This window comes from Erythrolamprus reginae, chromosome Z (assembly GCF_031021105.1).
Source record: "Erythrolamprus reginae isolate rEryReg1 chromosome Z, rEryReg1.hap1, whole genome shotgun sequence".
Classification (NCBI taxonomy): Eukaryota; Metazoa; Chordata; class Lepidosauria; order Squamata; family Dipsadidae; genus Erythrolamprus; species Erythrolamprus reginae.
In genome coordinates, this window is record NC_091963.1 from 125,271,489 (window position 1) to 125,299,326 (window position 27,838).

Consider the following 27,838-nt stretch of genomic DNA (forward strand, 5'->3'; position numbering starts at 1 on the left):
AAAATTCAGACACTTGGCAACTAACATATATTGATGATGGTTGCAGTGTCCCAAGGTCACCTTTTGCAACCTTCTGTCAAGGAAAGTCAACAGGGAAATCAGGTTCCACTTAAAAATCATGTTATTAACTTAGCAACTGTAGCATCACTACACGAGATTTGGCTTCCTGCACATGCCCAGAAGCAAAATCCCGCATGGCCCACCCGCCCGCCAGTCACCCAGAGCTGTGCACACAGCTCCATTTTTGCTACCAGTGCTATGGTGCCAAAGCATACTGATGGAACCCAATATTGCTACTATTATTATTTATTATATTTGTATGGCACCCCTCTCCGAAGATGCTACTGTCCTATTCTCCAAATTTATCTATACTTACTTGCTTTTGTTTATGTTTATACCATACCTATTGCCCTCCACATGTTTTGACAAATAAATAAATAATAAAATAATTAGATATTATTTTCACTTTGTAGATGTAATTCTTCATTTAAGAACTCAGATATTAAAAATGAGTGGAATAAAGAACTAGAAGTTCCTATTTTATCTAGACAATGAGAGAATGACTTAATTTATACAGCAAAAATGTCAATGGGTTTTCAATTATGACTAATACAAGAAATACTTAAGAGTTTATTGTACTGCCAAACAAAGAACTGTCAAAAACAGGACTTCTTTGGAGATGTAATATAGACCTTTACTTATGACAATGGTGACCATAATTTCAATTGCTAAGCAAGGCAATTGTTAATAGACTCATGCCTGATAGGCCCCATCCCCAATTGATAAGTGAATGGCCGCAGTTAAGTATGTAAATTAAATTAATCTGGCTTCCCCCATAGATTTTGCTTGTTGGAAATCAGCTGGGAAGGTCGCAAATTGTGACGTTGCAACAGTTATAAATATATGCCAGTTGCAGAGGTCCTGAATTTTGATCACTAGGGGATGCTGTTTAGTCATATGTGTGAGTGGCAGTTATACATAACTTTTTTCAGAGTGATTGTAACTTTGAATTGTGTGTAAATGAAGTGGTTGAAGATCAAGGATTACCTTGTATAGCTAGATAATAGTCTCTTCTGTCTGCAGGGTCACTAATCTGGAGCAATGGACAATTCATGGGAAAACTGAGAAGGCATAAGCACTCTCTAAAAAGGACAATTCAGTGGTTAAGTTTATATTTATATATAATTTGTTTATAACTTTTACACCCACCCATCAAACTTTGGTCAACTTCAACCAAATTCCTATTTTTAAATGGAAAAATATTAATGGAAGCTTCAACTTTCTGTGGTTTAGGAACAAAAAGTAATCGTGATATAATGGTTAAGGGATTGAGAGATTTTTGCCTCTCTAATCCAGTCATGGATACTCACTTTAAATCAATCTATTAGCCCAACCTATCTTGAAATATTACTGAGGGTGGGGTGAAGGAATTGGGAAAGGGGGTGTGATATTTTTCAATCTACTGAAGAAAAACAGAAAATAAATCTAAACAGATAAATAATTTTTAAAAATCTAGATAATACAATAGCATTCTATTTGGTGCCCAGAATTTTGTAAAAAAAATAAAATAAAATTAAGAACATGTTTGCTTCCTTCACATCTACTAGTAGGGAGTCCCTTAGGTTAGATGGACAGTGTACACATTTGATAAATAAATAGGTATAGAGTGTAACCAGGCCCCTTTGGAATGGTATGACAATCTTCTGGATTTAGCTTATTCCCTAATTTCTTTAAATACTCTGATATCGGTCCTTTTTACTAATACTGACATTTCCTTTGTAATCACCCATTTTGTATTTAACATCCTATTAATTTCCAAGCGGTAGTAGTTTTAGGCTGGAAGGATGCAACAAAATGGACAATACAAAATTGGTACCTGTACATGGTGGGACACATTCAGATTGAAATTATGGATATAAAGATGAATATGATTAATGAAAATAAATTGCAGGAACTGATGAGACGATGGGACAAGAGTAGAATTTGAGAACAAGGTATAAGAATAAATTGGAATCACTCTATTTATATGTAAATACTGTAATGTTCTTAGTTTAAAATGTTATAAATAAGGTGCACCCTCATTTTGATGGAGGAGTTTGAATGTTGTTGGATGGTGGGAGTGCAGATCACTGAGCACTGTGCTATATATAGTGTGTATGTGTTATTATAACAAAAAAATCAATAAAAACTTATGTATAAAAAAGACAATCTTCTGGATTTTCAAGACCAAGCTTCAAAATGCTTCTTTGTTCAGAGAAACTTGGAAATACCTAAAACAGGATCGAAAGGTGAAGCAGAGAAAGAAGTTTATGCCATTGTTACTCTTTCAATGTCCTATATAGAACTGGCCACCAGATGGTGCTGAGTGAATGGTCAAAAAGGACTATGCTTGCTTTATATTCTTTGCAACCCAAGGGAACATTGGAAGGAAATTATGTAAAGGAATTGGGACACTCTTTGTCAGCAGAGAAACTCTTTAAAAAACAAAACAACTGGACCAAATTTGAGGTGGTGAGAAAGCCCAAGCAAACAAAACTTGAATGTGAAAATAAACCTGACTTGGCCAAGGGAGAAGTAATTAGGCACTGACTGTTTCATCTTACCGTGCCCCCCCCCCCAAACTATGTGATTTAGAACTAAGCCATTTTTAAGGGGGTGAGAAAGATCGTCAATCCATGCTTTACATGATTTCCCTGCCTTTCTCTGAAAAAAAACAAAAAGGGTGAGGTCTAGCAGCATGGGTTGAAAACTTCATTATAGCCTTCCAGTTGGAGATCCTTTTTAGTTCTATAATGTCTTGTAGTCATAACTCATACTGACTTGAAGGACCACAAATAAAACAGGATTCCCTCAATTATGGTGAGGGAAATTGGCAACCTGCTTGCACTGATTCCAGTCATATTCCATAGACGGCAATCTGGACACCCTAACTGGGGATGCAGACTACTAATAGAGAGAAATCTTGCTCTCCCCAAAGCTGTCATTGATCTTGCAGCTTTGAGGCTGTACCCTAGATGTGATTATCCTTCAGAGTAGGGGGCTTTGGGTGAAAGTGGTGGGCTTTTGATAGCTTCCGAGGTTTCATGTAAAAGACAGAATGAATTAAAGAGAAGAAATGGAAAGTTGGCCTTAGTTCCCCAGCCTGAAATTTAAAAAGATTTAGGTTGTGTTGGAGCAATTAAGAGGAGTAATTTATTGTGGGATGCCCTCTTTCGTTATAGGGAAGCTGCTTAATAGGTTATGAAAACCTTGATATAGTTTGATAGGTTAAGAGAACCTGATCTACTCAGGTCTATTCATATCCTATGGTTAAATATGTCAAGGAATACACTAAGTATGCACCTAAGTATGCATCTAATACACTAAGATGCATACACTAAGTATGCATCTTGCTTAATATGATTAATTCTGCCAGTTTTCTTAAAAAGACATAATGGCAAACTTAGGTTTTTGCATTAGAAGTGTATGCCCAGTTGCAGTTACAGTTACATGTAAAGACTGTACATTTCCACAAAGTATATAGAAAAAAATGTTTTGTTTTTTTAAAAAAAATCCAGGACCCAGACTTCTGTGAAATCGAAATTTGGCAAACATAGAAAACATTTATAACATAAAATTATCATAGAAGTTTATGGCATAATATGTCATAAAACATTGCAATATGGGCTATTTTCAATCCCTGAATGTATCCCAACCTGTCACTGTTGAAAATATTGAGGAATCTTGCAAGGAAATAGCTTAGAAAGGAGAGGTTTGTTTAATTGTAATTTTAATGGGGATGCTATTCTTTATATTATATAGTTATAAGATAATGTAACATAATGTGTTACATTATTATGTAACATGCTAAGATTTCCTTCCATTAAGCCAATGTGGCATTTAGACCACCATTTTGTGTCACATCAGATGCATCCAGGAAATAATAATAATTAATAATAATAATTTATTAGATTTGTATGCCGCCCCTCTCCGCAGACTCCATAAGGTAGGAAAATAAAATAAATTAATTAATAAATCTCCTGCCTTGTATTTAAGGCACAGCTTCTATGGGTCAGGAAGTAGAAAACAGCCATCCGAACTACAAGTGGTCCTCAGCCTATGACCACAATTGAGGCCAGAATTTATGTTGTTAAGTGAGAGATTTGTCCCATTTTACTATTTTTCTTGCCACATTAGTTAAGGGAATCACTATAGTGGCTAAATTAGTAACAAGGTCGTTAAGTGAATTTGGCTTCCGTATTGACTTTTTGCTTGACAGGTTTACAAAAATTGGTCACGTGACCCCGGGGACACTGCAACCATCACAACTGCAAAACATGGTGCTAAATCATTTTCCTCTGATGCCCTTGTAACTTCAAATGGCCAGTAAACAAACTGTTGCAAGCATAATGGTCCTTACTGTCCCTGTGAATTTATCCGCTCCCCCTTTTAAACCTCTCAAAATGGGTGCCATGAAATGGCAAATCCAAGTCGGCTTGGATCCGGCATATGTACCGGAGATACAATGCTATTTTCTAGCGCGCGCGCCTCCAAGGGGACCCCTTTGACCACTCCTCCCTCCCCCCTCCCTCTTCCCCGTGAACTGCAGGGTTTCTGCCTGAGGTGCTGCTGTTGCATAGCAATCTCCATGCCGTTGCCTTTTTTAAACAAAAGAGCCTTCCAGCCCTCTTGAGGAATTGGGAGACCAGACCCAAATTCAGTTTGGAGTGAAAATATCGGGCGCGGTCACGTGGGCTGGAGCCCGACCGAGATCTTTTGCAGGCTGAGAACTCGTCGGTTTCGTAAAGATTGATATTCTTTTTGTTCTCCGAGAATTGACAATAAGAGGCTTTGGTTCTCCTTGGCGGGAAAGGAGGGAAAGAACTTGGCAACGAGCGAGCTGTTTTGATCTTGGGGCTATTTGCTGGCAGAAAGGAGGGGAGGGAAGATTTACACTTCTGGCGTTGGAGAAAAGGTCAAATTTTACTGGACAGAAAGTTCGGGTAGAAAACAGCCTTGTCTTTACAGGATTGAAAAACCTCTTTCCTGGGTGAGAGATTTTCCGGGGTGTGTGTGTGTGTTATGCTACAAAGTTAGCAAGAAATCGTTTGACGCATTGCACAGTGGTACCATTTCATTCCTTTTTCTTTTTAAAAAAATCTGTAATCATCAATAATAAATTAAAAATCTGTTAAAAACAACTGTAATAAATTAACCAATTTCTTTGTGTCCATGTTTGTCACTTGAAGGAACTTTTTTTTTAAATGTGGGAGAAGGCTGGGTTTTGTTTCTTGAGCGTTTTCTCTTTTTCCAGTTCTTTTAAAAATGAAATCCAGGGCTGACCCCATTTTACACAGACCATTGATTCTGGCTCATGGGATGGAGGGGAGAAGGGAGGTAGCAGCAATATATGTGCGTATATGGCAACAACAGCTGTGTTTGTGCCTGTTGAGGGAACATTGCCTTTGCTGCATCCCTGAAATTAAGCTGTTCTTTCCAGGAGTATGAGCAGACACTCTGTTGTTCTCAACTGCTTATTCAGTCAACTTCAGAATCTGGAATCAATGATTTTTACCTGGATTTTGTATTTTGAAGCAAAAAATGCCTTGGGTAACCTTGAACTTTCTTTTGCAGGTTGAAATGGTATACATGTAGTCCTGAGTGTTGCTTGGGTCTAATCTGATTGGACCATCACATTTCAAATGGGGGGGGGGGGTCGTCCTCAGCCAGCTACCTACCAAGACTGATGTGAAAATCAGGCAACTGGTCTTTTTTATCCCTCTTATTATAATACAGGTAGTCCTCAACTTAACAATCATTTGTTTGGTGGACTGTTCAAAGTTACAATGACACTGAAGTCCTTGCCCTCACGTCTGTCGCAACATCCCCATAGTCGTGTGATCAACATTCTGGCAACTGGCATGCATTTACACAGTTGCAATGTCCCAGGGTCGCAACTGCCATTTTCACCATTCCAATGAGCAGAATCAATGGGGGAAGCTGGAATCGCTTAATGATTCAGTTAACAACTGCAGTGATTCACTTAATAACCATGGGGGAAAAGTCATAAATTGGATGTGATTCATTTAGCAATTGCCTTGCTTAGCAATGGAAATTCTGATTCCAGTTGTGATTGTGAGTCAAGGACTACATGTATCTTTCTTGACCTAGAACCAAAAGTGCTTCATTTGAAGCTGCTATTAATTTTTTTTTGGGTGTGTGTGTGAAAGAATGAAAGTAGCTTTCATACTGTACTCTCTTCCATTTCATTGCTAATAACCACATGAGGAAGGTTGAGAGAACAGTAAAAAAATTACCAGAAGCCATTAAATATCCAGAGCATTATGTCCTGGGCTATAAAACAAAATGAACATATGCATAAGACAAGTGGTCTGTAGCCTCCCCTGATACATTTGGATAATCATTCAGAGAGACAGACAACCTGGTGGCTGACTCAGAAGGCCAGTAGCAATTGTGAACTAAGAAAGGAAGTTGCTTTGATACAGATAGTAAATACAGACCTCTCCACGAGAACAGCCTCTTGGAACATGTTTTGCAAATCTTTCAGAGTAGGTTGTGAAGTGAAATGGAAATTCTAAATGGTAGCAAGCAGCAATTAATTTTAGATTTGGCCCTCTGCCACAGGATTTATTATTTTTATTGCAGAATCTTGGAGCCAAGATTGCTGGAGCAAAAAGTTAGGGAAGCTGCCTCTGTTAGAACGTCGTGATTAGGGCAGTTCAACACTCATCTTTGCTGCCAATTTACTGGGTATCTATAAGCATGAGAATACCTTTCAGCCTCAGCTCATCAGCAGTAAGAAGATAGCATGTACTTTTCCATACTTTGCATACATTATTAAACTTGTATGTGAATATCCTGTAACTATCATATACATTACTATTGGGACCTGCAAGAAAAGGTTAGCCAACTTTTCCTAACAGCTCCATGGCCATATGAGATTCACATGTTATGTGATTTGTCTGGTTTTGACTTGAGGTGATGGGTGACTGTAATCACTATGATTTGTAAATCTTTATTTATAGTTTAATGTATCTCATGAACACAACCAAATATGGATTACTAAATATATAAACACGTTTTAATCTGTAAGGAACTCCATTCTTTGCTTCTCTTTTCTGCTGGACATCTTTCAGTAAACTAAGCAGCCCCAATTCTGCTTAGGACAGAGGGGTGTTTTTGGAGAGGGGCAGAAGCTGCCTCCCCAATCAATAAAAATATTTTCCTATTCTTGCCACAGTGATTCCTTCTTGTTTCTTATGGTCCCATTTTGGTGTCAGAGTTCATTGAGGAGGCTAAATCTTGGTTATTGGGAAGCAGCTGAAATATCCATTCCTGAAATACTGATTGTTATGGAGTCTGCTGCTCTCTGAACTTGTTTTGTTACCCTAGTCAGGTAGCAAAATGATTACAATGCAGAGAGTATCAAGGACTCCACAGTTCAATCCTGAACTACTTACATTCTCTTATATTGCTTACTCAATGCTGATCTCATATCCAGCCTTCTTTCATTGATATCCAGCCTTCTTTCATTGATATTTTTATAGCAGTCTTTGGTGATCTTCCCTATTGAACAGAAGCTGTAATGGCCTGGTATACCTGGACTATACATCTGTCATAAAAAAAGAAGCAAAAACTGATTCCTCTAGAGATTTTTATTGTTAAGAGTAGGGATTCACCATTGACTGCTCTGGGAAAAATAAAGCAGAGCCCACACATTCTCAAATACAAGGATCCCATTACACGTGGGAGTTAAAACTCCAGCTGGAGTCCTTTTTTCAAACAATGCCCCTTTTTATAGGCAACTGAGCAATTAACTCCCAGTTCCTATTCAGGTTAGGGAATAAGTAAGATATCTTCTAGTTGGACCAACACCTTTCTGGTTCCATTGGAGGCCTTATGGCCCTATTCAAGACTATATCATTCAAAACCGTACATACTGATACCCCCACCTTCAACAGCTGGTCCAAAGTTAGAAGTTTGACCCCTTAAAACATCATGCATTCCTTATTTTGTGAGATCAACATGGCAAACATCATCTAAGCATTTAGGTCTTTAATACAGCTGGTAACATTCAAAAGAACTGATACAGTCAGAATCTGATTACAGGAGTTCCTCCTCCGCGGCACTACAGAAGCCCTGCTCAAAGCCAACATCCAGAACCCACTAAATCAATGCTTGATGCAAAGAAAAAAAATCATAGCCAATGACAGTTGGAGTCTCCTTTCATCACCTTATGTAAAACCACAAACACATTGGCTATTTTCATTGGTGCCTGGCACAGCTGCAACAGTGCAATCTGTCTCAAGCTTCCCGCTGCCCCCAGCATTTCCTAAAAGGAACAATCCCACCCTCCCCAATGCCCCCCATTTCAATCTTGCCCAGACTCCCAATGCCCCAATTGCAGAAAACAGTTGCTGTCTTAGCAGGAACTGTGCATGCACACCACAAAGCAGCTACCATCTATGAAAATGGAAGGGAAGGAAGACAAAGAAGAGGAAATGTAGCCTTTGACCAGGGAAGAGTATATGCACAGGAGGAGGGAAAGCTATAAAAATAAAAGCCAAGAGAGATCATAGAGGAGAGGAGGGGAATGAAGAATCTAGTTTTATTTTAAAATGAAATGAAATCAATGAAAACAAAAACACATCTAAGCCTCTGGAAGGAACCAGAACCTCAAATACCATTTAGTTGAATGGAATCAGGAGAGATGAGACCAAGCCAGACAAGTACAAGGGTAGAAATGAGTTGGGTGGAGGAAAAGCAACTCCTGTTGGGGAGCATTAGGTTAGCATGACAGTAGCAAGTCAAGTCCTTACTGGGACCTGTGCGTCTCACATGTGAGGTCCTGCTTTTTATTTTTATTTTCCTCCTATGTACACTCCAGAGGGGACAAAAGAGAGCTTGCAAGGCAATGAGATGCCATCTGGCTACTCCAAGAATATATCATTCAAGATTTAGGGGGGAGGAACAAATGTTAGTTATGATTATACAGGGGGTGGGGAAAACAAAGCCCAATGATAATCCAGATCTCCTATATCAAGGAATCTACATGTGCAAGAGAATTGAAGGGCAAAGGGAAACATCAGAGGAGATATTGATTATCTGATAATTTAGAAAACGTGTAGTCTTCCATCCATACCTCCCTAGGTACTGAGGATCACTATAGATACCAAAGGCTGACAACACTAGCTTTAAGTTACGGGAGAAAGGAAGGCAGGGTTGGTAAGGAAGGTGGGTATGATGTGCTGGATTTAAAGGTTGGGGGAGTTAATGTTTGTTTTAAAAAGAGTAAAGTTGCATCCCATCTGGGCCTCCTTGGACTTTTAGTACCGTTAGGGGAGATCATCACCAGGCCCAGTGGCCGGAGTGCATTGTGGGATAGCAGAAGGAGTCCTGTTCAGAGGTGGGAGGCGGTCTCATCCCCTGGCTCGGAGCTCAGCAGGACACCTCCATGGTGGGGGCAGGTGGCTGTGGGGCTCCTGCTTCGCTGCTCTGGGACAGGGTGCGAGACCGGGAGCGATTCCCGTCCCCCGAGGTGGCGCTGGACAGAGAAGCGGTGCGGGAGCGAGAGAGGCGCGTCATGCAGGACGAGGCCACTGTGGAGAAAGAAAAAAAATGAGAAGGAAGCAAAGTTAGATAAATATATTATAAAAGGCAATTATCAAGACCTTACTTTGAATTCAACCAATGATGGAGCAAGTGGCACTTGTGTGAAAAGGAGTGAGCATAGCAAGAAAGATACCAGCCACAATCAGGGAAAGGTCTAAACCAGTGGTCCCCAACCATTCCGATGTTGCCCAATGAGGGAGAAGAAAAAGATGGTTCTGTATCAGTGGTAAGCAGGCACGCAGCTCCAGCCCATCGGTAACATACATGGAGCTTCACCTGCCACTTGTGTGGCCTGGTTCTGAATATGCCGTGGCCTTTTACACTGTCCTGGGAGTTGGGGACCCTTGGTCTAAAATTCACCCAATTCAATTTCTAGCACATTGGATGCTCTCTAAAATCTAGACAACAAGTTAGGGGAACTGAGGGCTGCTTAGAACCTAGAAAGGAAAGCACCTCTCAAGAAAAACCTATCTGGTACAAGAGAAAAATCAAAGAGAACATTTCTAATGTAGGATAGAAAGCATATACACCTTGTTATTTTCAAATATTTTCTATTGACATCCTGCACATTCTTTTCTTCACAGTTGGCACTTATCCCCATCTTGGCCTTCTGGCTTTGGGGCCAAACAATGAAGTTGCATACCATCAGCCCCTACCTTCCCCAATATTTAACAAGAGTGCAACAGATCATTTGCAGACAATTAGTACACTGGCATAAAAAGGTTAATCAAGTGAGTGGCCTAATTTTGAAACCAAACCACAGTGCAGGATTGCTACCAATCCTTCTGCAATAGCGTGCCAAAAACCATCCCCATTTGGGCACACAATAGAAATCTAAACAAAACAACACCTGCTTCTGCTTTCCTACTACCACAGCAAACAACTCAGTGTTCTCTAGTGGAAAGGGGAGGTTGTGCGTTGGGGAGTGAAATAACCAGAGGAAAGGTGAGAAGACATGTTGGAGGAGAGAATTACGGGAGATGAGGGAGAAATACCACAGAAGGTACCTGACCCCTGACTCAATTTCTTGTCCAGTACATAAGGGACTGAGGAGAAATAGGAAAGGATATTCTTAGGCTAAACTGATCAAGAATGAATGTACTTGGAATCAATGTTCCACAATGGCTGTTGTTAAAGGGCTGAGCTGATAGGTTGCTGTAACTGAACTCTAAATAGCCATTGAGAGAAGGATGTACAAGTGGGGAGGGAGGAAGTGGAGCAGGATTCAAAGAAAATGAGAACTTCTAAGCAATTCCAATTATCTAGAAGCATCATTTTGGGTGCAAGGACCAGCCAAGAAATTGGTAGCTCCATGAATCAAGTAGTAGAATTATGGTGGGTCCATGTGGTGTCCCAAGTGACATCTTTTTCCCCCTAGTTTAGTTTGTAATCTCAGCCAACATTGTTTATAACCTCAGATGTTATGTAAGCTAATTAACACTTTTATTTATTAAACTACATCTAAATAAACTATGACTAAGTGTACTTTGTGAATGCAATCTACAGTTGGGTACAAAAGGACCTTGTCAAGAATGTCTCTGCTTTGGGGTGAGCAAAGATTCTCAGATCTAATACTTACTATAACCCATTCCTTGCACAAAGTACTTGAATGCCTCTGTCAGTTTTCCAGGCTGAATGATAGAAAAAGAGCAAAGAAAAACATTTTAAAAATGTATACATAGAAAGAGACGGTAGGGTAGAAAACCATAAAGCTTCAATTACTTGTTTCCTTGCTTCTAGATTACTGCTCACTGACTATATTTGTGAAAATATAGAAAAACATCTGACATGGAACCCCTTCAAATCTTTATAAAATTCATTAAAACAAATTCTGATTTCCTCACACTATGGGAGAGGATCTATTGCAATAATTCCACTCCACTCCCCAAACTCTCAAAAATGTTGGAAGGTAGTCTGTGATTTTTCTATTTTTTATTTTACCTTCGTTGATTTGAAATGCCAAGAATGAGAAGTGAAACTCATGCCATGTAGATTCTACAGCTACAAAAATCACTTTCCACAAAAGAACAAAAATAAAAACAAATCTAGCATCCTGGAGCTTTAAATGAGGGCTAATTCAGTGCTGAATATTAGAAGAAACTGTCAAATTCTAGACTTCTCTTCTGCTTTTTAAAACTGGACTTTTGAGGAATAGCTGCAAAGCTATCCAGCTCACCCTTCTCATAAAAGATCTGAAACTCAAGATCCAAGGGAAAGAGTGCAAAGCAAGTGTCCTCTTAGTAGATAAATACAGCCAGTAGCTTCATAGTGGTTTCAACTAATATTGCAGAACTTCATTAGAAATGAATCAGCTCGGAACTCCAATGTTGCTTATGTGGGAATGCCTGATGTTTTCAACCTGGTGCACAGTACTTTTAAAGAAATGCCTAGAGATTTCTTGTCTACTTCCTCCTTTCAACAGGGCCCTTTTCCTTCTGCAGACATATGTTTGCATGATTTCTCTAGGTGGAGTAGAGCAGAGAAGGAGACGTTTTTTCCCTAACCAAAAATGAACACCTTGTTTAATCAGATTTTATGGTGTGTGTATGTACAATATCTTAGCAAGTACCTACAATTTCTTCCAGTTTCTCAGAAAAGGTATTATAAGCTTTACTGAATTGCAAAGTAAAATAAGATTGAGCCAGCTATATTTCAGCCTACTGCACTGTATTATCTAGCCCTTTGGATTAATTTATAATTCAATGTTTCTGCATTGATAACAATCACACTTTAATTCAATTTTTTGTGTACAGATCGCCAATGGATTTTGGTTTGTTGATTTTTGCAGATAGTCTAAGGCCATGATGGGGAACCTGTGGCATGTGGAGCCCTCTCTGCAGGCATGCAAGCCATTGACCAGCACAGCTCCACTGTGCATGTGAAAGCGCCTTCCGCCAGTAAGCTGATCTTTGGGTGAGACAAGCTCATACTTTCTCATCACTTTCTGTGGCCTTCCTAGATCTCTGGAGATTCCGCCCTAGTGCTGTTTGGGCACTCAAGGCTTTCCCCCCTTCCCAGCTCTGTTTGGGGATGGGAGGCTCCCCCCACAACTCAGCTCCATTTGGAGAAAGATACCTTCATTGCATCGGACCAGAATATCTCCGGGACCGCCTTTTGCCGCATGAATCCCAGCGACCAGTTAGGTCCCACAGAGTTGGCCTTTTCCGGGTCCTGTTGACCCAGAGGAAGAGCCTTCTCTGTGGCGGCCCCGACCCTCTGGAACCATCTCCCCCTGGAGATTAGGATTGCTCCCACCCTCCTTGCCTTTCGTAAAGTCCTTAAAACTCACCTCTGCCATCAGGCATGGGGGAACTGAGACATCTCCCCCAGGCCTATATAATTTAAGCATAGTATGCTGTGTGTATGTTTTTTAAATTATGGGTTTTTAGATATTTTTAACTATTAGATTGGTACTGTACATTGTTCTTTATTATTGTTGTGAGCCGCCCCGAGTCTGCGGAGAGGGGTGGCATACAAATCGAAATAATAATAATAATAATAATAATAATAATAATAATAATAATTATTCCCCCCTTCCCAGCTCCATTTGGGAAAATAGTCTTTTTCTCCTTCCCAGCTCTGTTTGGGGAAAGAAGTTCCCTCTCCCAGTGAAGGGCTACAAATTTTTTACCACCACACTGTGGGCATGGCTTATGCAGGATGCCCTGCATTTTCTTTCAACATCTTTCAGTGCAAATTGGGTGCTCTGGAGTGGAGCTCCATTTTCACTACCCCACTGCATTCCCCCCCATCAGGGCAGTAGCACAACCCTGCCCTCTCCCACTTCTGTTGGGGAAGGAGGCTTTCCCCCTTCCCAGCTCTGTTTGGGGATGGGAGGCCAGACTGGGTTGGTGGTGGTGTTTGCTTTTGCTTGCGTGGTGAGTCGCGTGTGGAATGTGTGGGAGGGGCATTGCATTATGTTTGGGGCCCCTGCGCACATGTGGCAGTACATACACACATACACTTTCAACATCCAGGGGAAAAAAGGTTCGCCATCACTGGTCTATGGTATATGGAAAACAGTATTGACTGAATATATTACAAGTCTGTAATCATATGTAAACATATGAAAGATGAAAACACATTGAAACTTAAGTTTTGATGGAGTTGGCTGAAATGGCAAAACTGACTATTTTGATTAAAGAAAAGAACCTAAGTACGTTTGTTTCCATATGGAAATCGCTTCTGAAATTTGCTTGATATGGAAAAGAATGAAACTCTGATTTTGGGTTTTACAGATTAGATTGATAGATCTTTATAGAAATGTCTTGTTCGTACAGTGGTACCTCAAGATACGAACCCCTCATCTTACGAACAACTCGTGATACGAACCCGGGGTTCAGAAAAATTTTGCCTCTTCTTACGAACTTTTTTCGAGTTACGAACCGGCGTTCGGAGACTGCTGGGAAGCCGCGCGGCTGTTTTAAAAGGTGACAGCCGGGCGGCGGGGCTTCCCAGAAGCCTCCCGAACGCCGGTTCGTAACTCGAACAAAGTTTGTAAGAAGAGGCAAAATTTTTCTGAACCCCGGGTTCGGTTCGGGAGGTTGCTGGGAAGCCCCCCAGGCCGGCTGCGACCTTTTAAAACAGCCGCGCGGAGCTTCGCAGCACCCCCCCGAACCCGGGTTCGGGGGGGTGCTGGGAAGCCCCCCAGGCCGGCTGCGACCTTTTAAAACAGCCGTGCGGCTTCCCAGCTGTCTCCCGAAGCCGAACGCGGAAGTTCGGCTTTGGCGTTCGGCTTCGGGAGACAGCTGGGAAGCCGCGCGGCTGTTTTAAAAGGTGACAGCCGGCCTGGGGGGCTTCCCAGCACCCCCCTGTTTTAAAAGGTGACAGCCGGGTTCGGGGTTCGGGGGGGTGCTGGGAAGCCCCCCAGGCCGGCTGTCACCTTTTAAAACAGCCGCGCGGTTTCCCAGCTGTCTCCCGAAGCCGAACGCCAAAGCCGAACTTCCGCGTTCGGCTTCGGGAGACAGCTGGGAAGCCACGCGGCTGTTTTAAAAGGTCGCAGCCGGCCTGGGGGGCTTGCCAGCACCCCCCCGAACCCTGAGTTCGGGGGGGTGCTGGGAAACCCCCCAGGCCGGCTGTCACCTTTTAAAACAGCTGCATGGCTTCCCAGCAGTCGCCGAAAGCCGTTTTTTTGCGGGGGTTTTTTGGGTTGCACGGATTAATTGACTTTACATTGTTTCCTATGGGAAACAATGTTTCGTCTTACGAACCTTTCGTCTTACGAACCTCCTCCTTGCACCAATTAAGTTCATATCATGAGGTATTACTGTACCATTATATTAGGGAAAAGCAAAAATCCCCTGTGATTTGATGTCTTATTTTACTTTAACAGAGAAGGTAAGAAGTCAATGCTTCTCCTCCCCCCATCTTTCATCGCTTCTCTTTCCCCTTTCCTCTCCCCTCTCACTGCTCTATTTTGTATTTTATAATACTCTATAACTTAATAAAAATATTTTAAAAAACTATAAGTTTTGAAATACTCAAAAAGAAGGCAAAATGATATATTAAGAAAAAAACACTGCTTTTAAAAATATTTTGAAATGCAAAATTAATTCTGTTTCTGAATCTGTGTATCAGGTTATTAGTATATTTTACTTGTGTCAGCTGTGGTTGTCCTCCTGAATCAGCCATCTGCAATATAAGAAAGAATAACCTAAATAAGCACACTTGCCTAAAAAAGGATAACTTTTTCCAACATGACAATTTGGTGCTAATTGAAAGGTCTGGGAGCTATTCTATGTTTGGAAAATGTGTGATAGGATATGTTTACATGAGATTGTTGATTTGGTTTGCAGCTCCCCTGTAGGATAACAATATATGAACTTGGATGCCACAGTCAAATGGGGAATGCCCATCTTTCGGCAGCTCAAAAATAGATGGAAAATTACTACTTTTTCCTTTTAAAAATGATAGGAAGATAATACATGAAACCATGATCAAGGTTAGAAGCACCATAGGCAAAATGATAACAGAAACAGATCTAACTTTCACCCCTTTCCGACAGTTTTATCACCCTACATAACTGCAAGGTTAGGAACTCTGCAGGTTAGCTTGATGTAATGCTGGAAAGAGTTTTGCAAGTTGGTATTTGGATATATCTGAAATGCATAGTCTACCTTGAGGAAAGAAGTCTGGGTGGGATCCAGTTTGGAATTGCATTCCACCTGGAAAGAGAAAAATGATAGATAGCTTGAATCGAAAATAAACACAGGGTTTATTGTGTTTAATAATAAATAATAATAATAAATAATAAATAATAATAATAAACACAAGAACACATTTTTGCTTCTAGGTAAGTAAAAAAGAGACTGGAAATACAGCGATACCTCTACTTAAGAACACCTCTACTTAAGAACTTTTCTAGATAAGAACCGGGTGTTCAAGATTTTTTTTGCCTCTTCTTAAGACCCATTTTCTACTTAAGAACCCAAGCTCGGAAAAATTTCCCAGGAAATTTGAGATCAGCACAAAGGCCCGATCAGTTTCCTGCCATACCCTCTTTAATCCGGGTCATCTCGGGCTTTTCTGGGCTGCCAGAGGAGCCTTTCATTGGTGCTTGAGGTTTTGGCAGTCCAGAACAAATGAAGCATTTTCCTTTCTCTGGGCACTTGGAGAGGGAATAAACCTCTGCCAGCGCCCAGATAAAAGAAACACTCCCTTCGCTCTGGGCAGCCCAGAGTAAACGGAGCATTTTCTTTTCTCTGGGCGCTTGGAGAGGGAATAAACCACTTCACTGTGGTGACTCTCTTGCGCTGCCTCCTATATATCCAGGGTGAGGTTGCCTCCCGGAGCGTCTGGGTGTGAAAAGGCAAAAGGGGGTGCTTCACCCCAGCTGGATCAACTCTGCTTCAGCCAAACAGAGGAATCACCACAGTGAAGGAAAGGTGCCAGCTACAAAGCGAGTGAACAAGAAGAGAGGGGAGCCCTTCAGCATGGGAAGGAAGAGGAAGCAGATAGCAGCAGCAGCAGCAGCAGCAGCAGCCTTTTGGTCAAAGGAGCGGGAGGTTCCCCCCTCTCGCCCACCTGGGTTTGGAGCAGGGTATGGGAGGCAGCCTCGAGCTTTTATTTCTTTCCTAATGGGTTTGCACGCATTATTTGCTTTTACATTGATTCCTATGTGAAAAAAGTCCTTCTACTTACAAACTTTTCTACTTAAGAACCTGATCACGGAATGAATTAAGTTCTTAAGTAGAAGTACCACTGTAATCAGAATCTACCTACCCTTTTGTGAAGCTTTAAAAAAAAAAGTCTTTATCACTTACAACAGCATCTTCATGCGGAGCTTGATCTCCCACCACCAACATGATAGGACATCTGGCAAGAGGGCAGGAGAAAAAGGAAAATGGTAGAAAGTTAGAATTGGAGGCCAAATTACTTGCAGTAATCAGTTTCGAACCTACAAATTGAGGGACTGACTCCAAGTTATGTAAAAGAGCAAAACCAGGCTAATCACGTGGGGGAAATGTAGCTAAGCAATCAAAATGTGAAAACAAAAAACCCCAAGAACAAACTTTATTTTTATTTTTTTGTTTCTAAGTGTGTGGGAATTAGGGGTCAACAGATTTTAAAGTAGCACCAGGAAGGTTGGGCTAATTGAGGAAAATATGATGGGAGAGGCTAAGGAAGAGAAAAACTGAAGTCACAGAAACAGCATTCCTAGGTGCTTGGTTACAGAGTTAACCATTTTTAGAACACATAATACCTTGTTTCAGAAACCAATGAAAAGAGCTAGGTTGGTAGACTGTGCTAAATTAAAATTTCAAAGCAAAGGCAATGGGTCCTGCAGTTTGCTTTCTAGTAACCTAGTTAAACCTGCTGTGTCAGCACAGCCAGAAACTAGGGATTGTAAAGGCCTAAAGGTGACTTGCTGAAGTTACATTCAGATTATTAGGGCTGCTGCTGCGCAAGAATTAAAGTAGGTACTAAAGACAAGAAGGCAGAATTCTCTGCCTTTGCACACAAACACACAAAAACAGTCGGCTGGTCTATTATTTTCTCCCCCATTATTTACTTCTCCTTATCTCTAGTGATGAATATTTCTCTTGTGCCAGAATTGAGAGTCATGGGGAACATCGGTGGTTAATATAAAGCAAGATAAGGTGAGATAAACAAGAAATGAAGAAAAGCGTGCCTTGTGCGCTACGTATTTGTATTTTCCCATTCCTTTCTGTTGGACTCTGCCTTTGACTCCCCCCTCCTCCTCACTTGGCCATGTTGAGGCAATCACTTGATTTGCTTAACTATGGTTTAAACCCCCAAATCTGGATTCATGAACCACATTAAGTCATAAGTAAAGTCATAAATAAATAGGTAAAGTTCTTGAAGAGGGGTGGCATATAAATCAAATAAATAAATGAAAGAAAGAAAGGAAGGAAGGAAGAAAGAAAGGAAGGAAGGAAGGAAGGAAGGAAGGAAGAAAGAAAGAAAGAAAGAAAGAAAGAAAGAAAATAAGTTTGGGCCTATTTGTAGTGTAAGTACAGCCAGTTTAGCATAAATGAAAAAACAGTTGCTGCAAGAATCTCAAACTTTCAAATGATAATTTTACTGTAAACCCAAATTCTCAAGGCAGACACAATCCTATAAACATTCCCCTTGAAACCTGGGAAAACAGGATATGGGGACACTGTTGCAGCAAGATATTCTCAGGATTGGTTCTTTCTCTTGCAATTGGAAAACCCTCAGAAAAAAATCCCCTAAACCTCTCTTAATTTAATTTTAAACCAATTTGTGTGGCCCCAAAAATGCACCCATGAATTGTTGCAGATTTTTGGAAGGGACATCAATCATATGTTAGTCAGATGCTTTTTCTTTGCACGAGAGTGCCTCTGAAAAATTGACACCGTTTAGAAATCCCCCTTTCAAACACATTCAAAGAGAAATGAGCCAGGCTTGTTTATGTGTATTGAAGTGGTTTGCTGCTGAATATTCTGTGGTTGCTTTGACAGAGAGAAAAAACGTTACTGTATTTTGCTGTTCCTGCCTTACCCCACTTTTGGCCTCTTCTGTGTAGGACTTACATATAATAAGACAAGAGCAGCAAAATTAATTTTCCCTTAGAGCAAAAATATAGAAGCAGGAGGCCCTACTCCCTCTTGAATTTGGCAGAAGAATCAAGTCCCACATGGATCAAAGAACTCTTTTGCATTCTACTAAAGTAGCTGGCATGAACACCTGAACAGATGTCTTGCTGAGTTTATATAAATTCTGGATTTTGGGGCTGTACAAACGGAAATGAAATGGCTCTTTCCTTTAGCACTCCCCGAGGATTTCTTTGTCTATACAGACATTATATTATCCAGAAAGCTAGTAGGTGACAGGTAGGAACAGTAAAAGGGAATTGAATATTTGGATTTTAACAGCAGAAACATCAGTAGCAGACAAAGAATGGTAATTTTTCAGTCCAGCCTTTAAACAGGAAAAGGAAAAGAAGCTGCCACAGTTCTTATATTTAGATCTAACATACGACATGTCTTTTTTTAGTCCCTCAACACACTCTTTGAGCTAGCAGTGTGACTTCTGTCTCCCTCTTGCCACTTCTAAAAGTTATTCACATGGTGACACATTTTATTTTGGATTAATTAACCATGCAAGCTAGTCCCTGACACTTCAGAATGAGGAGCAAAGAAGATAGGAAAAATAGATGTATAAGTCAATTAGAATGCAATTTATTAGAATGAAAAGCAGATGGAAGGGGGACACTGCTTCATTTTTTAAAAGGTGTTTAGACATCAAACATCTGTATAAAGAGTTGCCAGATTTTTATACTTTAAACCACACCTTTTTCTGGCATTATTTTCATTTCCATAATGTGAGAAGATTCATTTGCAGGATATTAAATTCCATAAGGACAGGTCAGCCCATATTTTTATTAGCCAGCAACTTCTTTTCATCCAATGATTTTTGATGCCAAATTACACCAAACTGGAAAGTACCAGCATGTACCACCACCTCTTTGCTAAGTTTTCACTTTTAATAAATCAACTTTAAAGATTCAAAGTTAATTATACGTCTGGCAGAAATTTTAATGGTAGCTTCAGATGGTATATGCATAGAACAAATAAATGATCGTAAGAAGATATACATCTCCACCCCATGTCCAGTCAGTGAAGCAGTGAAAGTGATGTGCTGGTGCCTGGAGGCTGTTGGGGTCTGGATGGGTGTCAAAAAGCTCAAACTCAACCCGGACAAGACGGAGTGGCTGTGGGTTTTGCCTCCCAAGGACAATTCCATCTGTCCATCCATTCCCCTGGGGGAGGGGGGAATTGCTGACCCCTCGGAGAAGGTTCGCAACTTGGGCGTCCTCCTCGATCCACAGCTAACATTGGAACATCATCTTTCGGCTGTGGGGTGGAGGGCGTTTGCACAGGTTTGCCTGGTGCACCAGTTGCGGCCCTATTTGGATAGGGAGTCATTGTTCACAGTCACTCACGCCCTCATCACCTCGAGGTTCGATTACTGCAATGCTATCTACATGGGGCTACCTTTGAAAAGTGTTCGGAAACTTCAGATTGCGCAGAATGTAGCCGCGAGAGCCATTGTGGGGTTACCTAAGTTCGCCCACGTTTCTTCAACACCGTGGCTTGCATTGGCTTTCGATCAGTTTCCGGTCACAATTCAGACTGTTGGTAATGACCTATAAAGCCCTACATGGCATCGGACCAGAATATCTCCAGGATTGTCTTCTGCCGCACGAATTCCAGTGCCCGATAAGGTCCCACAGAGTTGGCCTTCTCCTGGTCCTGTTGACTAAACAATGTCGTCTGGCGAGCTTCAGGGGAAGAGACTTCTCTGCGGCGGCCCCGGCCCTCTGGAATCAACTCCCCCCAGAGATCAGAACTGCCCCCACCCTCCTTGCCTTTCGTAAATTGCTCAAGACCCACCTATCTCGCCAGGCATGGGGGAATTGAGACATCTCCCCCGGGCTTATATAGTTTATGTATGATATGCTTGTGTTGTATGATTTTTAAATGATGGGTTTTAGATAATTTTTAATATTACATTTGTTACATTGTATACTGTTATTATTGTTGTTGTAAGCCAGCCCGAGTCTTCGGAGAGGGGCGGCATACAAATCAAATAAATTATTATTAATTAATTATTATTAAGATGGTTGATACTCACTTGAATGTGTTATCCCCTCCACGTTCCAAGCACAAATCTCTGCGGCTATGAAGAAAAGGGGAATTGTAAATCACTGTTTCAACCTCCTTAAGATAACTTTTTTACCCCTATCACCCAGTCCCTCTCTCCCATTTTCTCTACAAATATGGAAACATAAAAAACTGATGGCAAAAAAAGATCTAGTAGTCCATCAAATTGTGCTTTGAGGTTATTTGATTATTTTGTTTTCTTTTAAAATAATTTATTTTTAAATTATTATTATTATTTATTATTTTTATCCCAAGTATGTTTACACTCACTGATGATTGACCCACTACCTCCATTGGTAATTACTTTTTTTGAAGTAATGCTTTTAACATTATTTTTGAAGTTTTCTCCTGTCAGTTTAAGGTTATGCCCCTATATTCTTGATATTTGCTTAATATTGAAAATATTGCCTTCTAGAACCTTATTGATAACCTTTAAATAAAGGTTTCAATCATGTCACCCCTTTCCTTCTGTCCTCTAGGCTGTACATATTCAGTTCTTCCAATCTTTCTTTATATATTTTGTCCTTCAGACCTTGTGTCATTTTTGTTGCCCGTTTCTGCAGTTGCTCAATCTTATTAAAATATACATACACATACATACATACATACATACATACATACATACATACATACATACATACATACATAAAGTGAGATCACTAGAACTGGACATATTATTCCAAATGTGGTTTGACTAAAGACCTAAATAACAGGATTAAAACCTATTTTTCCTGCTGCTGATCTATCTAGTGATGTATCCCAGAATTTTATTTGTCTTCACAGCTGTCTGGCCACACTGTTCATTTTGAAGTCATCTGCTAAGATCACATCCAAATAACTCATAATCTGGCTTTCTACTTCTTTTCCTGATTATTTCTAATAGTTTTATTGGAGTTCTCTATATAACTGCAACCATAAGAACTCAAAACCTAACCTAATTTGATAAATGAAACCTCCAGCCTTCAGAGTGAATGTTTTTAGTGTCACAAACCTGATAGTGTTTTAAATCTTTTTGTTTCATGTGGAAAAAACAGGTCTATCTATTTCAGTGTTCTTTGAAAACTTGGCAACTTTATGATATGAAGATTTCAACTCTCATTAGTCAGCACTCTGGTGCTTCTGGGACTTGAAGTTGATACATCATAGAATTGCCTCACTTTGAAAAACACTTCTGTATTGTTATTATTAATGATCAAAGTTTACAATTTTTAAAATGTTATTATACGGGATGACTTATAAGATCAAAGTTAAATATAAATATTTAAGTCATTTACATTATGGCATTATTATTATTATTATTATTATTATTATTATTATTATTATTATTATCATTTAGATTTGTATGCCACCCCTCTCTGTAGATTTGATACATTGCTGAAATCTCCAGGATCTAGTATTTCTTTAAAAATAAAAAATTGCTATTATAATGGCAATTCTTAAACTGGAAATTATGAAGGGACTCCTGAAACAGACCTGGAAAAGTAAATTAATTAAATAATTATAGAATCTTATAAGTATTGAGAAATCCACTCAGGCTCAGCTTCATTTAAAGTAGGAGGCTTTCTTAGGCCTATGCAAAAACCTATAGATCTCCGATTAGCTACTTTAGATGTAGATTGTGAGTAGCTGAAGTATCTGTGAAAAGTACATTGTTCTCAAGCATTGGTCTAAGCCTACCCTCCTAAGTTAAGAGGAAAGTGTTCGAAAAATTTATATTTAGGCTGTGTTCTTTTGCTTAGACATCTTTTTCTCTATTGTGTCCTAGTTTATTTTCTACCTGTATGATTATTCTGGCAGCCGCTAAAAGCTTAACCTGGACTCAGCCTTGCCCAGTCCTCCCTGTCCCCACAACCTGTTGTAACTACTCCAGTAGAGTTGAATGTTGGGTAAATTTGTAGCATGACTCAGGATATCCCGCTGTTGTTGCACCATCTCAGTGCTCTTGGAAAGTTCCTCCTGTAGAAGAAGAGGAGTGTTACGTCTGTAACTTAATCTCATCTCTACTTCATTAAATTTATCTAATATCTAGGGCTGCCAAGTTTTGAACCAGCCTCTGTTGCTTGTGGCTTAACATCAATCTCCTTTGGCAAGGGATTTGCTACCCTTGATGCTAAGAAAATTTATGCCTGTTGACTTCTGCACCTCCAACTGATTCTAAAGGACTGGAATAGACCCAGGTTTCTTCTATCATTTTCTCTCAGTCCAACCGTAATTATGATTAGTCATATAACTCCATATTAATGTCATTTCCCCCTGAAGATAAATATTACAAACAGAATAAGAAATGAGAATACAGTGGTCCCTTGACTTTCGCGGGTCTGACTTTCGTGAAAAGTCTATACCATGGGTTTTCAAAAAATAAATAAATTAATTAAATAAATAAATAAATAACATTTTTGAAATAAATGTTAAACATTTATTTAAAGAAGCCATCCTGCTTCTTTAAATAAAAGCTTCACTTCTGCCCCAGCCTCCTGATCCCTCCCCTTTAATTCTAGGAGTGTTGGTACACTCCACTTGAAGCCGGGGGAACGAGGCGGCAAGCTGGGGGCTTTGCTGTGCTCGCTGCCGGTGTCTCCCATGGTGGTTCAGGAATTCTGCAGCTGATGGCCCTCTGCTCGGAGCACCTTCGCCGACCGCTGCGCCCTCCCAAAGGCGCCCCCGAAGGTAGGAAATTAGGGTGGGGTCTGATGAAGCCGAGCCCTGTCCCGCCGGATAATTGAAGCTGCCCCATGGGCTCCTCCGCCAGCTGGATGCCAAGCATCCCACTCATCCCTGGGGCTGAGCCGCTGGCCTCCAGCTGATGACTGTTGGGTAGTCATAGGGACAGCCGCCACCGCTGCTGGGGCAGTGCCGGCAGGGACCCCGGGAAGAATGCCCAGAACGCCCACCGCCGGGCAGTTGAGGTGGGGAGCACGGCAGCAGCTTCCAAGAAGCGGGCGGACCTCCTCTCAACGCACCCAGGCGGCGGAGGAGCCTGCAGGGCAGCTTATCTGGCAGGATGGGGCTCAGCTCCATCAGCCCCCACCCTAATTTCCCGCCTTTGGGGGCGCCTGTAATAGGAAAAAAACCCTAAATTTCTAAAGCATTGTTTCCCAGTTTTGGCATTTTTTAAGTTGTATAGATTTCAACTCCCAGAATTTCCCAGGCAGCAGGAGTTGAAGTCCACATATCTTGCCACAATTGAAAAACACTATTGTGAAGTAAATACAGTGTTCCCTCACTTTTCACGGGGAATGCGTTCCGAGACCGCCCGCGAAAGTCGAATTTCCACGAAGTAGAGATGCGGAAGTAAATACACTATTTTTGGCTATGGACAGTATCACAAGCCTTCCCTTAACACTTTAAACCCCTAAATTGCGATTTCCCATTCCCTTAGCAACCATTTAGATTATTACTCACCATGTTTATTTATTAAAGTTTATTACAAAAAATATTTATTAAAGGTGGACGAATGTTTGGCGATGACATATGATGTGGTCGGGCAGGAAAAACCATGGTATAGGGGAAAAAACCGCGAAGTATTTTTTAATTAATATTTTTGAAAAACCGTGGTATAAACTTTTCACGAATTTCGAGCCCGCGAAAATCGAGGGAACACTGTAGTTCTAGCTTGCTTTCAAAAAAGAGGAATTATTTTCATTTCCTATTTTTTATTTCTTTCACTATAATATCAGCTATTCTCCAAGAATCATTCAAATGACTACTTAGCATAGCTATATTAGAAAGTCTCTTATATATTAATTTTTAAAGTAAAATTATATGGTTCAATACATGCATTTCTTAAAAAGCCTGTCCTAGTATTACCAGGGAGCGGGAAGTGGAGTGAGACTAACTATCTTATTCTGCTTCTTTATGTACCATCCATCATTTCTTCCTTCTCCTACTATTCATGCTTACCTGGCTGAAGAGATGTCCTAGGATCATCTCAGAACTGGAGGAGGTGAGGCCAGTAAGCTTAAGAAAAAAAAGAAAATATGATTAGAGAACAAACAAGCATTACTCTGAAAGGGCAAAACTGATATCTGTATAGGCAGTCCTCAACTTAGGACCACAACTGAGCCCAAAATTTATGTTGCTGAGTGAGAAATTTGTTAGGTGAGTTTTGCCCCATTTTACGAGTTTTCTTGCTGCATTTGTTAAGTGAATCATTACAGTTGTTAAATTAGTAAAATAGTTGTTAAGTGAATCTGGTTTCCCCATTGACTTTGCTTGTCAGAAGATCGCAAAAGGGGATTACGATTCCAGGACACAGCAACCATCGTAAATGTGAGTCAGTTGTCAAGTATCTAAATGTAGACCACGTGACCATGCAGCAAGTATGGAAAGTGCTCAGAAGTCAATTATTTTAGTGCTGTTGTAACTTCATTCAAACAGTCACTAAATGAACTGTTTTAAGTCAAGGATTACCTGTACAACAGGAACAGGTGAAGGTCTTTGAAACTGGAGTCATTGAGTCATTGACTTATTGACTACAACTTGAACAGTGCTCAAGCCTTTTTTGTTTAATTTATATGCCACCCGTCTTATTTCCAGAAAAATTTAAAGGTCGATCATACCGGTATGCAACGTACCACAGAAAAAGGCACTTTTAAATATAGCAAACTTTATTCTATTGTATCTTTGAATTACTTTTGAAATCTCTGCAACATAGAAGTTGACCTTTAGATATTCTGTACTATCTTTTTTTTTTTGCAAACAGTTGGAAAACAAGATCAGAATAATGTATGATTAATTTGCCTAGATGTTAAATGATTGGCTTCTTTGGAGGGGAAATGGATTTATGTTTAGATATAAGAAATAATGAAGTGTGTATGAGAAACGTGCCAATTTTGTTTGCATGCATTTAAATCAACTATGTATTTAAAATCATCAAGAAACTGTTGTGGAGAGTAACAGTTGAGCATTTAAATGGATTAACTTAAAAACTGAATGAGCTGGGAGCTTCCTATTACTTGATGAAATATGTTAAAGTCTTCACCCCACCTATCAATATATCCCTATGTGAAGACTATTTTTAGTCTCTAAATCTCAGCAGTGAAGTGAGACATACACAGGAGCAATTGCTGATCTTCTGTTGAAGATATATGGCTCACATATTGTTCTGATTTCACAATATTATCAAAAGTACGACAGACAGACATATAAGTGTTTCAGATTCTGGACAAAATAACTAAATCTTTTAGAGAATAAATGAAAAATTGCAAGAAAGTGCAAAGATTTTGGGAGTAACAGGTTGCCATTCACTGCTTTAAATCAAACACTGATGGTCATTTTAATTACTTGCTGGTCATAGCTGTGTGCAGTTTGTTGAGACACAGCTATGATCATCTTCCTCAGTCTTACCTTATGAGCAGCCCAATCCATCCAACCCTTAGCATTGGGGTCAATGTTGATCAGAACCAACCCCTCTACAGTGTCTGCATGGGAGAGCTGTGGGAAAATAGGAGCAAATAAAAATAACCATAACCATTATGATACTTTAACTGCAATGACACAGTTCAAGCATACTTTAGGGTAATTCATCACATTCCTCATATATATTTTCAGACCTGGTCAAAATACACAGTCGAAGTAGGGTATAGAAAGAGCTGTACCATTCAATTTACACAGTTTGTATCCATGTCCAAACTTCAACTTGTGTTCACATAACAGTCATAACCTCATTACTGAATAAATCCACTATCTATGTTGAACTGTAAGCTCACCAAATGGCCTGAGTTAATACCATATACTAACCATAGTTATAGAAAATATTAAGGCCGCTAGATCTTGGTTACATATAATAAATATCAATCCAACAAAATAGAAAACAAAGAACTAAGTATCACTAAATTATCATCATGAGATTTATGTACTGATTACGGAAAAGATATAATATAAGAAAAGTCACTAGAATGACTAGTGGTGTAAAATACATTTTTCATATACCAAGGTTAAAGCTGGTTTATTGTAGGAAATGACCAGACTGAATCCAAGGGAGGATTGGATGGAGGAAGAGTAAATCCAAATCCGACCGAACACTTGTCAGAGCTCACATTAAGACTTACAAAGTGGCGCTCAAGGCGGAAAGATGCACGTATCATGACGCCTTGATTGCATCAGCAGAATCCTGCCCGGCCGCTCTGTTTAGGGTGACCTGCTCCCTTCTTAACCAGGGGGGAGTTGGGGAGCCCTTGCAGAGCAGTGCCGAGGAGTTTAACTTATTTTTCACTGATAAAGTCGCTCGGATCCGGGTGGACCTCGACTCCGATTAGACAGCAGTGTCGGCTGACAACGAGTCAGTCAAGGTGACTGGGGCCCATCCTTGCCCTTGACTTGGTGACACATGATGAAGTGGACAAGGCCATTGGATCTGTGTGTTCTGCCACCTGCTTACTGTCCCTCTTGGTTGGTTGTGGCCAGCTGAGAGGTGACACAGAGCTGGGTCCAGGAGACTGTCAACGTTTCTTTGGGGAGGGGGTCCTTCCTGGCTCCGTACAAGGAGGCAGTTGTGTGCCCCCTCCTCAAGAAGCCTTCCCTGGACCCAGCCATGCTTAATAATTACCGTCCAGTCTCTAACCTTCCCTTTATGGGGAAGGTTGTCGAGAAGGTAGTGTTGATCCAGCTCCAGCAGTATCTAGGCCCTCAACAGTCAGGATTCAGGCCCGGCTAGAGCATGGAAACTGCTTTGGTCACACTTATGGATGATCTCTGGTTTTATCCAAGGGTTTATCCTCTGTCCTGGTGCTCCTTGACCTCTCAGCGGCTTTCGATACCATCGATCATGGTATCCTTCTGTGCCAACTGGAGGTTTTGGGAGTGGGAGGCACTGTTCTACAGTGGTTCTCCTACCTCTCCGGTCGGTTGCAGTCAGTGTTAGTGGGGGGTCAGAGGTTGACCTCTAGGCCTTTCCCTTGTGGGGTGCCTCAGGGGTCAGTCCTCTTCCCCCTGCTATTTAATATCTACATGAAACCGTTGGGTGAGATCATCCAAGGGCATGGGGTGAGGTATCATCAGTATGCTGATGATATCCAGTTATACATCTCCACCCCATGTCCAGTCGGCGAAGCAGTGAAAGTGATGTGCCGGTGCTT

General features: G+C 40.6%; 1 protein-coding gene across 2 annotated transcripts in view; it reads right to left on the reverse strand.

The window, feature by feature from the left end:
* Nucleotides 1-7,640: 7,640 nt before the first annotated feature.
* The window catches only part of NDRG2 (NDRG family member 2), a 63,749-nt gene continuing 43,551 nt past the window's right edge, over nucleotides 7,641-27,838 (reverse strand). For both annotated transcript variants that reach the window (XM_070726954.1, XM_070726955.1), the window contains 9 exons: nucleotides 26,109-26,195; nucleotides 24,663-24,719; nucleotides 22,615-22,718; nucleotides 20,734-20,778; nucleotides 16,875-16,926; nucleotides 15,729-15,776; nucleotides 15,208-15,243; nucleotides 11,192-11,243; nucleotides 7,641-9,599 (listed from right to left, as the gene is read on the reverse strand). In XM_070726954.1, coding sequence (XP_070583055.1) covers nucleotides 9,439-9,599; nucleotides 11,192-11,243; nucleotides 15,208-15,243; nucleotides 15,729-15,776; nucleotides 16,875-16,926; nucleotides 20,734-20,778; nucleotides 22,615-22,718; nucleotides 24,663-24,719; nucleotides 26,109-26,195 — 642 coding nt within the window. In that variant the 3' untranslated portion in view covers nucleotides 7,641-9,438. The remainder of the gene's footprint in view (nucleotides 9,600-11,191; nucleotides 11,244-15,207; nucleotides 15,244-15,728; nucleotides 15,777-16,874; nucleotides 16,927-20,733; nucleotides 20,779-22,614; nucleotides 22,719-24,662; nucleotides 24,720-26,108; nucleotides 26,196-27,838) is intronic.